This window comes from Myxine glutinosa, chromosome 6 (genome assembly GCF_964187855.1).
Source record: "Myxine glutinosa chromosome 6, kmMyxGlut1.1, whole genome shotgun sequence".
NCBI classification, from domain to species: Eukaryota; Metazoa; Chordata; class Myxini; order Myxiniformes; family Myxinidae; genus Myxine; species Myxine glutinosa.
Window position 1 is genome coordinate 59717538 of NC_136266.1, and position 13236 is coordinate 59730773.

At 46.8% G+C, this 13236-nt stretch overlaps 2 protein-coding genes across 2 annotated transcripts in view; one reads left to right on the forward strand and one right to left on the reverse strand.

The window, feature by feature from the left end:
* LONP1 (lon peptidase 1, mitochondrial) overlaps positions 1-4110 on the reverse strand; it is a 32606-nt gene extending 28496 nt beyond the window's left edge. The window contains exons 1-3 of the mRNA XM_068120123.2: positions 3470-4110; positions 360-448; positions 103-219 (exon numbers count right to left, since the gene is read on the reverse strand). Of these exons, the coding sequence (XP_067976224.2) occupies positions 103-219; positions 360-448; positions 3470-4075 (812 nt within the window). The 5' untranslated portion in view covers positions 4076-4110. The remainder of the gene's footprint in view (positions 1-102; positions 220-359; positions 449-3469) is intronic.
* Positions 4111-5592: 1482 nt separating this feature from the next.
* LOC137429839 (FAD synthase) lies at positions 5593-12797 on the forward strand. Its single transcript, XM_068120135.2, has 7 exons — positions 5593-6646; positions 6760-6907; positions 8877-8975; positions 9070-9259; positions 10376-10449; positions 10673-10829; positions 12639-12797. Exons 1-6 carry the CDS (start codon positions 5734-5736, stop codon positions 10809-10811), a joined length of 1563 nt encoding a protein of 520 aa, XP_067976236.2. The 5' UTR covers positions 5593-5733; the 3' UTR covers positions 10812-10829; positions 12639-12797.
* The last annotated feature ends 439 nt before the right edge of the window (positions 12798-13236 follow it).

The following is a 13236-nucleotide window of genomic DNA, read 5'->3' on the forward strand; positions in this document are numbered from 1 at the left end:
CAAAGTTAAAAATGAGAACTTAGAGGAAGGAGGACCCTCCCTCGCCCCCAAAGGTTAAAGAGCAATCGGCCGCAAAAGTAAATACAATGATATTTCCACCACCTGCGATGACCCATGACAATCATACGGAGTTTGTCCCCGAGGTCCTGCACCTCGTGGATCTGCACAAATGTCCCCACGGAGTACACTTCATCCAACGATCGCACTTCGTCAGCTTCACTACACACAAGAAGGGCATTATATGTTCAACATCAAATCCCAAATGAACCCGACCCCAACATACACCGATCATGAGATGGTCCATAGAGAAGATACAAATCAAGAACAAACAAATGCCAACACCTCACCACATGTCCTACCTGTCATCCTTCCTCATGAAAACCCCAGCAAAAGGCTGAGCCAGGCGCACCTTCTGCCTGAGGAGCTCCATCAAGCGTGGACTTTTCACCTACGCAAGCATGGAAAAGCATTTACCAAATGATCTATGCAAGGTGGACCGATTGGTTACCAGATTCACCAATTTTTAATTCATTGGAAAACAATTTCACTCCACTGTACAACCATTTGAATTGACTTTCAACACAAGGTCGATGGCTTCAATGGCTCCAATGGTGCCTCGGCGACAGGCCCACAATCAGGAGGGGCCCATAGTGACCAAGATACTTTTTTTTTTTAAGTGTACACATTGCAGTGCATTTCAATAAAGAATATGTAAATAATTTAACGTTACTTTAAAAAAAGAAAACATACTATTTAAATTGAAAAACAATACTACCATTTCCTGGTGTCATGGTGTGTGACATCACCACACAGTTAATGGCATACATTCCAGTTCCAATATGCTATGCTCGCGTTTTATGCGTGTTCTGTTTGCGTGGTGTTGGAATAGTGCGCGCCTGTCATTTATACCATTTTAAAATTTACGTTCATGAGCGATTGGAATTACGTGACTCGTGTGCGCGAATAAAGCTGCGATAAAATTTTCGCACTGAACATGAAAACGAGTTTGTGATGACACCTGGATGCCGGCTAGATTGCCTTCCCTCTCCCTCAGCTTCTGGAAACCCTCCATGTTAGCATTGTGCGTATCGTGATGTGTTTCCCATTTTGCGCGTGAAATCTGCTGCTGTAATAAGCGTAACCCTTGCAATCATGACTGGAAAGCGTCCGTGGAGTAGTAAGGTTGGTAGTGCGAGCCAAAGACAGGGAGGCCATCACTATTGATGCAAAAATGGATGTTTTAGGATGGTATGAAAGAGGTCATCGTACAGGAGATATGAGGACCAGGGAGTGATTGCTACATTTAAGGTGTATTATCTCCGAAGATCACTTGCAAACCTGGTGAAACCAACTAGCTGATAATGATCAGATGACTGTAAAGGAATTTTGTAAGGTCTTTACAATAAGGGATGCGCTATGTAATGCTGAGGAGTCTTGGAAGGAAGTCATCCGTTCCTGTATGAGTGGTGTATGGGGGAAACTTTGTCCTCAATTTGTTCACGGCTTCAAGGGTTTAGGCATAAATAATCATGTGTCTAAAGTACGACATAACATCGTCGCAATGGCTAAGACTGTCGGCTTTGATGAGGTGGAGGAGGGTGATGTAAAGGAGTTGCTGGACTTGTACCGGGAGGTGCTCTCAAATGAGGACCTTCTACTGCTGGAGAAGGAATGTCAGGTGGATCTTAAACATTATAATTTAAATAAACCACTGTAATAGTAAAAATAGCACAATAAGATGAGGATTGAGGCAGCACTCCCCATAACCTCAGCCTATTAAAGTACTGTATTTATTATGGGGAAATTCTTTTTAATTTACACGTTTTTCATTTACACGAACATCTTCAAGAACGCAACTATGGCGTAAATAAAGAGGTTGCTGAACTACACATGCAGATTTTTTTTGCAATGGTTCCCTAAAAGGGTACCCACAAACTTGGTTGGCGCCAGGCCTACAAAAGGTTAATCCGGCCCCGTTTGAACACAACCAAGGATGTAGAACAGCTGCGCGAAGAGGTTCCGAGATGAGACCGAGAGGTTCAAAACCTCGATAATGAACGGATCACAGCTATTGATCCAAAAAGCCAGTGAATTGTTCAGCCAGACAATTACAAAAAAACAAATTAATTATCTCATTGTGATTATTGGGAAAGATATTAAAGTCTGCCTCAGAATGGGCACTTTCTGGTGTTCTTTAGATTGTCTGCCACGGTCCGGGTAGGGTCGCATCAGGTCGCACGAGCGGTTGGGTCAGGTCGTATGAGTGGTCAGGTCACACGAGCGGTCGGGTCAGGTCGCACGAGCGGTCGGGTCAGGTCGCATGAGAGGTCGGGTTAGGTCATATGAGTGGGTCGGGTCAGGTCGCACAAGCGGTTGGGTCAGGTCGTATGAGTGGTCGGTTCGCACGATCGGTCGGGTCAGGTCGCACGAGAGGTTGGGTTAGGTCGTATGAGTGGTCGGGTTAGGTCGTATGAGTGGTCGGGTCGCATAAGCGGGTCGGGTCAGGTCACACGAGCGGTTGGGTCAGGTCACATGAGCAGTCAGGTCAGGTCGTATGAGTGGTCTGGTCGCATGAGCGGGTCGGGTCAGGTCATACGAGCGGTCGGGTTGCACATGGTGTCCTGTACTGTAGGGTCGCACGAGCGGGTCGGGTCGGATGAGCGGGTCAGGTCGGGTCGCACGAGCGGTAGGGTCGGGTCGTGTGAGTGGTCGGGTCGGGTCGCACGAGCGGGTCGGGTCGGGTCGCACGAGCGGTCGGGTCAGGTCGCACGAGCGGTCGGGTCAGGTCGCACGAGCGGTCGGGTCAGGTCGCACGAGCGGTCGGGTCAGGTCGCACGAGCGGTCGGGTCAGGTCGCACGAGCGGTCGGGTCAGGTCGCACGAGCGGTCGGGTCAGGTCGCACGAGCGGTCGGGTCAGGTCGCACGAGCGGTCGGGTCAGGTCGCACGAGCGGTCGGGTCAGGTCGCACGAGCGGTCGGGTCAGGTCGCACGAGCGGTCGGGTCAGGTCGCACGAGCGGTCGGGTCAGGTCGCACGAGCGTTCGGGTCAGGTCGCACGAGCGGTCGGGTCAGGTCGCACGAGCGGTCGGGTCAGGTCGCACGAGCGGTCGGGTCAGGTCGCACGAGCGGTCGGGTCAGGTCGCACGAGCGGCCGGGTCAGGTCGTATGAGTGGTCGGGTCAGGTCGTATGAGTGGTCGGGTCAGGTCGTATGAGTGGTCGGGTCAGGTCGTATGAGTGGTCGGGTCGCACGAGCGGGTCGGGTTGGGTCGCACGAGCGGTCAGGTCAGGTCGTATGAGTGGTCGGGTCGCACGAGCGGGTCGGGTTTGGGTCCCACGAGCGGTTGTTTCACTTTTTGTCTCTCGAAATATTGTGTCAAAGGGTTGAAGGAATTATTCAGATTCAGTTTTAATACTCGTACTGCATTCCAATTATTCAGTACATCGGGACGACATGGTAAGCAATCCTTACCTCAATGATCTTGACGAATCTTGGAAAGACGGGGTTCCTGGTCACAGCGAGGACTGGAACATTCGGGAAAACTTCCGGCACAACCATGGTGGCCAAAGCGACCCCGACACCGTAACTCCCCGGAGCTTGCTCTCCGTTCCCAGAACCCGCGACCCCATCTCCCTCTCCATCCCTTTCTCCAGCAGCTCCACCACCACCACCACTACTTTCCACCGAATCTCCAGCAGGACGGTCATCCGCCAGGTTCCACGTACCAAATCCCTTCAGAGAGGAGGTTGCTTCCAAGACCGAAACGCATGTTTCCGACAGAGTTCGAGCCGAACCCGGAGTCGCTGTTGAAGGGATTCGGGACGAGACCACAGTTGAACATCGCTCTGATGCTTGAACTCTTAATACCGACGACCGGGCACGTGGGTACATTGGACTTGGAGTTCGTGAAGTCGGACATGAGAGAGATCGCGTCGAATTGTCCCGAGGATTCCGCCATCGGGGACCTGAAGAAGGGAGGCAAGTAATCCTGACTCCATTAGTAGCGAAGCCGGAGCAGCGAGCACGGCGCGACCAGAAGCGCACCGAGCAAACAGCATTCACCATATGTGTCGCCATGTGAGCATATTAGTATTACATCCGCCGGAACTGATGCCATCAGGCTTTAGGTCATTGCTGTTTCATTGATTAAGGTAAACTGAATATTGAAGTGAAAGAACAAATGTAAACTTTAATTGAGCTCTCAAACCGTTGTTATACATTATATTTACATTTCACCAGCGCATCCGTTGCGTAGCGTCTTTGTGCAGTCTCTATCCGTCTTGGCAAAGTAGTTCATAGCAGAGTTTTCGGCTTTGGGTGTTGTTTTGAAATGGTCAAAATTACACTCTTAATGAAAAAGGTAAAATTACATTGTATATCATAATTCCTAGTTACTTTATATATATATATAATGGAAATGTAGTTTTCTCTCAGCCTCTTTATTTCGTCTCGTCCGTTTTTTCGAATTCTGCGCGTTAGGCGGTGTAACCGGTGGTGGTTTTAGGGATTTCTAGTGTTGATGTCTGCGATGGTTTGTTGATATGTGCGATGTTACTGGATTTCTTTAACGTTACCCAAATGGTGTATCGAATGCGTAAATCGAAGTTTGGGGAAACCGGATTTGAACTAAAATTGCAATTTGATTTCATGTTTTGATTTGTATTAACGATGCTCTCCGAGTGCCTGATAGTGATAGTGATACCAATCATCGCGTTCTCGTTTGCAACTTATTAATAATTTTTCCCTCGCCATAAAAGTATACGATATAACCAGTATAAATGAGTCGTCCGACTAATTATTCCTCGTCTTTAACAATCAACCTTTGGTAACTTCTCCCCCAATTATTTTTTTGAAATTGACACATCTTCTATCTATAATTCCAGTAATCTCTGTCTGTCTGTCTGTACGTCTGTACGTTTGTTTGTCTGTGACCGCTGTTTCTCGACAACCACGGGTCCGATATACTTTTAACTTGCCAGGTATATTGCTGGGGACCCGAGGATGTGCCTTTTCAAGGTTTCATATTAATCGGACAATTACTTACCGAGCTATGTCCAAAAAACGATTCAACCAATCAGAGAGCAGCGAACGATCGCGTGTGCCGGCGTTGCGAATGGACCAAACCATTCCATGTAAATAGAGGGGGGGGGTTCTGTGGTCGTTGCGAATGGACGAAACCATTTCATGTAAATAGAGGGGGGGGATTGTCACTGTACTCGCAAGCCGTTCGCCGTTCGCTTTGGCGTTGCGAATGGACCAAACCATTTCATGTAAATAGAGGGGGGGGGATATAATTTTAGATAGATATATAGTACGGGCATATATATAGTACGGGCATGCCCTAGTTAATTTAATTATTGTTACTTCAACCCGACTACAATCTGTACCATACACCACAGAGGGCGAAACCCATTACTTCCCTTCCTTCCCCTAGTTTCATTCCTTCTAGTTCTAGTACGTTCTGCGCCAGTTCTCCTTTTCAAGTCACCTCATCCCCTAGTTTTTCCTTCGAGTATCCTCTCTCCCCAGGGTCTTCAACCCCACTACAATCTGTACCACACAGAGGGTGCAAGTGCATCTCATTCATGGCTGCCCTCTTTTCCTATGGCCATCTCACTGTGTACATTTAATCATTCACCCCAAAGTATATTTAACTCTTTCTTTCCATGTCCTCATTATTCCTTCTGGTCTCGTGCCCATTCTCCTAGACTTTCTCCAAAATACTTTGGATTACCATGTCTTGCCTCTTGCGCACCCCATTATTACGCTTTCCATTCATCTATCGTTATACTCTTTCCCAAGCCCAACACACTTTTCCTCAGCGTCTATCAAACGGGGTCCATGGTCCATGCTCTGTGGCCATCTTGGTCACTGGTGACGAGATCCTGAAGGGACAGACCCAAGACTCTAATTCGTACTACCTGTGTCACCGTCTGCGTCTGTACGGTCACCTTGTATCACGGATATCGATTGTTGGAGATTGTGAGGTTGACATCGCCACCGAGGTCAAGTGGCTGTCTACTCGTCACTCCATGGTGCTGATCACCGGTGGAATTGGTCCAACGCATGATGATGTCACCTTTTCTGGCGTGGCGAGGGCTTTTGGGCAACCACTAGTAGAACACCCAGAGCTTCTGGCCCTTTGCCAACAATTCTTCGGGCCATCAAAGCCAGCGTCTCCACACCTGAAGCTTGCCTGCGTGCCAGCAACAGCAACACTGAATTACGGCCAAGACCCTACCACGGGAGACCGGCTTCCATTTCCTGTTGTTAGTGTTGGAAATGTATTCATATTCCCTGGCATCCCAGCGCTCCTGGAACGTTCTTTTGAAGGGTTGGCGCACCTCTTCAGAATTAGAAGGCAGACATTTTCGACAGAATTCTACCTGCTGCCTGACGAGGTGTCGGTTGCAGGTGTGCTTTCTGAGGCACAAGCAGCGTTTACCGATTCGGTGTCCATCGGGTCCTATCCAGACTGGCAGAGCAACTACCACAGAGTGAAGGTGACTGTGGATGGTTTGTCAAAGGACCAAGTGGAGCACGCAAAGCGCTGGATTGTAGAGAGGTTGCCATCCACGGCGTTAGTCGAGTTGGAGACCAGGCCGGAGTTGGTGGCTGAGGAACGGGTGTATGCTTTGGCTGAAAAAGGTGGGGTAATCGTGAATTGAAACGAAGAGTGTCATTTTCTCTCAAACCTGGTGCGGTTTTTATTTTGTTCCACTATTCGTGTTTCGTATCACTCATCCTACCCTTTTCCCCAGATTCTGAATTGGGAGGGCGAGTACGAGAGGCACTGAAAATCATGCATGCTGCGCTCTCTCAATATCTCCCCTCTGAGCTCTCGCTCGCTTTCAACGGTGGAAAAGATTGCACTGCATTGCTGCACCTCCTGCACGCTGCTTTGTGCCGGTTAGTACTGGCATTTCCGTTTTGACTTTGGTGCTCAAATAAAATAAAAACATTTCAATGCTCAAATGCAGTGCAGTCTTTATTGATGATGTGTCATGCTTTATACAGAGTGTCGGTGCTGCCAAAATAGTTTCTTGGTGAGCGTTGCAATCCTCGACAGGTTGCCATTCCGACAGATGAAATCATTGTCAGGAATTTGTAATTTGTTCATGGTGCTGGTCATGGCTCGACTACTCTTCCTGAAGGACATCATGGGATCTTTCACATGCACCAATTAATGCATACAGGATGCCCGTTTAACGTCTTTCCGAGGCACAGCACACACTGATGGATAACCCTACCTGTTAAACATCAGGATGACAGTTTATAGCTGGGTCGAGATTCAAACCAAGGCGAAGCAGCTCAGAGGCGAGCTTCCATACCTCTAGGCCATCCTGCCAGCCCACCTGTCTTTATTACCCCGCACACGAAGCGCAAAGCGAGGTTAAGCAATACGAGACTTTTGAAATGACGTGTGAATGCTAACGAGGCATTTTGTGCATGTGCTGTGTGTACTTTTCCAGTGACTCACTTCTGCTAGTGTGGACACTTTTAACCTGCCGTCGTCAACGCAAAATCTGTAACTCAAATAGTGTTTTAACTCGAACCAGCACAACTGGGATCCACGTGGACCCCAACGACTTTCTCGGTCGTATATCTTTTTACAGAATCATTACAAATTTATATCGGTTGATGTAATTGTCAAGGAGAACCCTCGGCTCAATATGACTGTTTTGGTTTTTGAAACAGGCAGATGGAGTATGTAGTTATGATGTAATATTTATCTGGGGTCCGTGTGGACCCCATACTATCATATAAGGCAGAAGCAGCATTAATATTGCAGGAAGGTGGTGGACATCACTATATAAGGCAGAACACAAACCTGCAGTTTAGCAGTACTTTGGATCTGAATTTGGCAAATTGTACCGAATCTTGTCCCGATTGAACATGCACACAGAGGAGTAAGGTAATTTTCTTAGTCTGTCTGTTTGCCTGTCTGGCAGTCGAACAAAATTGGAAATCATTCCAAACAGGAAACTTACTGATTTTTGGGGACATTATAAAGGACACAAACAACATGCACGAATAACTAATGTACATGTTGTTGTTGTGGTATAACCCCGGACAGTTCTACTGGTGAAACCCGCAGCACGGCGACAGCCGATTGATCTCCCAGGAGCGACCCAGAGATCCCCCACATCTAGGATGGTGTACCCACGAAGTCGGGGCCACGACAGAGTTAGACAGAAAGAACGAGAGAGAGAGAAACGAGAGGGAAAGTGCCGGTCCATGGGGACCGATCAGCACTCTGACTTAATCCTATCTGACTCTCTTAATCCTTTCCACATCAGTATTTCCTTTATTTCGACCATTTTGGGAAGCCTTTCTTCTGTTAATGTTGTTTATGAGGCACCAACTACTTCCATGGTTTATCTCAGCCTGTTATCTCAGGTGGGTCGATTTATTTACGGAGGCTGCTTTTCCACGACCTTATCCGCCATGAACACGGAAACGTGACCACCTCCCAAACTTTCATGGAGGGCTTTGCTTTACATCAACAGATGCCAATGGACGTAGTCTTGGAAGAGAGAAAAACACTCGCATGACCCGATGCCATCCTTTGTTGTCTTTATGCAGCCAGAATCTACATCTAAGGTCATGTGACTGATCAGAGTTTAATACACGTTTCCTTGATGTCTTCCATGATCACATGGCAATGCTTTTGTGAACATGAATCATTCGGATGATTTACATAATGTAAGAATCGTAGTTTGTCATGCCATAAAATCTAATTTTTGTAGTATTTTTTAAATGTTTTTTCTATCACTTTTGAAATCCTTTGATCTTTTTTTGTTTCGCTAAAGGGTACTTATTCTGCTTCTTAACTTTGTAGTTTATAGATGCACTTTGCTTTCTTTCTCAAATTTAGGAAGTGCCCAACAAAGAAAACCTCACTTTTGTGCCTCCATGTGAAGCAGCCAGACTCATTCCCTGAGCTGGAGAAGTTTGTTGAGCAGACATGCCACAGGTAAGTTTGATTTGCACCACAAATGTCGGGCCTTCTTTCTGGGTGGAACTCACAAGTCCATATCTACCTCCATCTGTTCTACCTGTTCCTCCAGGTATGCTGTGAAACTGTGTGTTTTGGAGGGTGGGCTGCTTGAATCTCTTGTGGAGTTCCGGGATTCTAATCCTACCGTACGTGCGGTGCTCATGGGTACCCGAGCTACGGATCCCGGTGGCCGCACCCTACAGGAGATGGCACCCACGGACCCTGACTGGCCACAATTTATGCGCATCAATCCTTTACTGGTAAGAGACAGAGTTGGGTGGAAGTTTTAAATAGGAAGTTGTATGAAGAAGAACCACCATCAGAGCTCACTAAGTTTATAAAGGGAAGTAAAAAGACAATTTTAGCAAAATACATTTTTCATTGAGACTTTGACTAAAGGAGTGGCATTCATACCTAGAATGGCACTGGGTTGAGCGCATACCTCCCTCCGCCAGGCTGAATTGTTTACGTTTTGTATCCCACTGATAGGTCGGATCTGGATTCGGACCTTAACCAAAATCTAATCGGCTTGTTCTTGTCACCTAACCAACTCATCCATCAGGTTTTGTCATAATTTGTCCACAACTATATTTAAATATCATGCTATGCATAATTCTTGGCCCCATCTATCTCTCAATGGTGAATAATCACTTAAATTAAAAATTTTTTATCGTATCCGGATCCAGATCTTTACCAAAATCTAATCAATTGGTCATTGTCACATAACCAACCTGTCCACCAAGTTTCATCCGAATCCGTCCATCACCTTTTGAGATATCCTGCTCACAGACAGACAGACAGAGACAGATGAACAGGGGTGAAAACGTAACCTCCATCCACCTTTGGTGACCGAGATAATAACTATTTATTTAATAATAGAGCACTTCTTCATCATTCAGTGTTTATAACCCATAAAGACTGTGCTCAGAGAAACAAGGATGCATGGCATGACCATCTCCCTTCACCTGCAATAAATCCAATAGGTAGTGGGCTTTGTTGGTGGAAGTGGTAGCAACTGCAACCGTGGTAGGATAAGGGAGAGCAGGATAGCTTGGTCGATAATAGGCTCACTTCTAAGCTATCTCGATCAAATCCAACTAAAATGTCTCGTCTGGTGCAGCATCAGCAGTCAGCTCTGTATTGCAGACACATCTACAAAATAAAGGTTAAAGGACAGCTGACTTTGTGTTCCCATCTACATGATGCCCTTTTCCCAAATACAGATGCAGTGAGATTTGTTGTCATAAAAGATCCCTTAATAACTCTCCTGGAGTACGGATGAGCTATGAATATGAATTGGCTGCAGTGCGTATTCCACGATATTTATGTTGGCGATAATGATGTCAACCTTTGGTGTCATTTTCTTTACTGTGCAGAACTGGAGTTACGGAGATGTGTGGGAATTTCTGCGCTCGCTGCACGTCCCATATTGCATCTTGTATGATAGAGGGTGAGTCATTTGAGAAATTTTCAGTGGGTTAATTTGGTGTGTGTGTGTGTGTGTGTGTGTGTTTTGATTGTGATTTGTAAGCACTAAAGAGGAGACGTCAAAAACTGATAGTCATACGTACCAGCCAGAAGATACTGTGCCTTTAGTACGAGGAGGCCAACTCTGCATAAGCTACATGAAGAGCATAACACCACAATGCTGCTGTTTCCCTTCCATCTGGCAGGTACACGTCGTTGGGGAGCCGGCGAGACACCGAGAGAAATCCAGCACTTCTCTACAAAAAGCCAGAGGGCAGCTGGGGCTACCGACCAGCCTATACCCTCCAGCAGTGTGACCAGGAAAGGACGTCCAGAAAGGAATGACTTTGAAAAGATCACTCCCTGTTTTAATTTTTTTTTTTTTTTTTTTTTTTTTTTTTTTTTTTGTATACAAGATCGAGGCTCGTGAAAGAGCGAACATTAATCACACAGAAAGACAAACAGACACATAAAACAAATAACATCGGGAGCGGTAGACAAGATGGGGAGAGAGGGGGAAGGACACAAACACAACATTTGAGAGCAGGGACCGAGAGACATGGAGACATCGAGAGATCTGTGGGAGGGAGAGGGCTTTGGGGGGGAGGCATGTGAAGGGGGGGAGGGGGGTGGGAGAGGTATAAACATATGGACACTGCCAGGATTTCCAGGAAATAAGTTGGAATTTCAAACAAGGTGGATCTGGGGTGAATTAGTGGGGGTAGAAAAGATCAAGGTTATGGATGGGGGAAGATAAGAGATGGTGGTGAACAGCTGTTTTAAAGACCTGGAGGGAGGAGAGGGATTGAAGGGAGTGTGGGAGTTTGTTCCACAGGCGGGAGAAAAGAGGAATGAAAGAGTGAAGGTGAGCAGAGAGCCGAGATTTCGGCAGTTTAACCATCAGAGGGTTGCTGGCAGATCTTGTGCGACCTGTAGGAATATTTGGGGGACAGAGCACAGAGAGAGCTGGGGGAGCAAGGCCGGAGAGGAGTCGGTAGAAGACAGAAAGACCACCTACCTGCCTGCGGTGAGTGAGTGAAAGGCCCTCAGAGATAGCTTCATCGCGGGAGATTCCAATGATTTTGAAAGCTTTGGATTCAACAGCGTGAAGCCGAGCCAGGTGTGAGGCAGGAGCACCAGCCCATAGGGGAGAACAGTATTCCATAGAGCTGCGGATGAAAGCCTTGTATGTGGTGAGGAGCTCAGGTGTGCCGAGGAAGGACTTCGCACGACGGAGGATGCCCAGTCGGCGACTGGCTTTGGAGGCCAGCTTGGAAATGTGGTTTTCCCAAGAAAGATCATGGCAGATAGTGAGACCCAAAAGCTTGAGTGACAGAACTTCTTGGAGAGGATTGTTGAGAAAGTAGATGGGAGGGTTGTCCAGTCGATCTTTTCGGAGAGACATAGTAAGAGAGTGAGATTTGGCAGGATTGAAAGACATGTTCCACTTGTTTGACCAGTCTGTGATTTTGTCCAGGTCTTCAGAGAGTGAGGAGGCTGCAGACTGCCGATCTGAGGGAAGAGGAATGGAGCGGCAGAGAGTGGAGTCATCAGCAAAGAGATAGAGAGGATTTTCCAGAGAGTCAGAGAGATCATTGATAAAGACCAGAAAAAGCACAGGGCCCAGCACACTTCCTTGGGGAACTCCAGCCTGAACAGGAAGGGGAGATGAGAGAAATCCATTCAGGGCCACACGTTGACTACGACCAGAGAGGAAGTCCGCAAGCCATGCATGGAGATTTCCATGGATACCATAGGAGGAGAGTTTGGTGAGCAGAGCTGGGTGCCAGACCGTATCAAAGGCTCTTGATATGTCAAGGGAGACAGCTCTGATTTCCTGTTTGGCATTGAGGACCTCCATCCATTGTTGAGACAGCAGAAGCAGCATGTCCAGAGTAGAGTGACCTGGTCTGAAACCAAATTGATGATCAGAGATCAAGCCATTGGAGAAGAGGAAAGATTTCATATCCGAAGCAATGATGGATTCCATGACTTTGCTGATAATTGGGAGCAGGCTGATTGGTCTGTAGTTGCAAGGATCTGTTTTTGCACCTTTTTTGTGTAAAGCGGTAATGTTAGCTGATTTCCAGGATGCTGGCAGATGACCTTGAGCAAAAGATAGGGTGAAAAGAACAGAGAGAGTCTGCTCTAACAGATAATCTAACAGATAGTCTGTTAAGACTATTCCAGCCTGCAACTGAGTCGGAATGTGATATCTGCCATGTTTTGAAACGGGCACGTATACAACACCTGGTTATTATACTTTCGGTATCATGTGAGGCCAAACTGTTCGGAAAAATAAAAACCTACGGAAGGTCTTGAAGAACAATATTCCGGTAACAAAACTGATTTATCAGATTGATTTCTAATGGTGACCTTCCAAATTCGATCTCATTTCGGAAAAGGTGAAAACCAGCTGAGTGAGAATGGAGAGTTTTATTTCATTTTTTTTTTTCCTTTGTTAATTTCCCCAATAACTCCACACATATTCTGAGCACATGACAAGCTGCAGCAACCAATCATAAAAGTGACAGTCACACGCATGAGAAGCGCATCGCATTAAGCAGATTGTTAAAACCACCATATTACTGACAAACACATGCCGTAAACAAACAAACACATACAACTCCACTTCTTCGAACTGTAGGTAAAAATTCCAGGACTTGTGATTCGGAGCTTCTGCCTTTTTTTCGCTGTAATAATGGACCTCGGTCTTGACGGGTATTCACCAACTTGCGCGAACGCAGAATACCGTTTATTGAATCTACCT

Excerpts from the sequence above, each read along its gene's own strand:
- LOC137429839 (XM_068120135.2), top strand. The coding sequence starts at position 5,734 with ATGTCTTGCCTCTTGCGCACCCCATTATTACGCTTTCCATTCATCTAT. Across the intron at positions 6,908-8,876 it reads CTGCACGCTGCTTTGTGCCG|GAAGTGCCCAACAAAGAAAA; the intron begins GTTAGTACTGGC and ends TCTCAAATTTAG. Across the intron at positions 9,260-10,375 it reads TGCGCATCAATCCTTTACTG|AACTGGAGTTACGGAGATGT; the intron begins GTAAGAGACAGA and ends TTTACTGTGCAG.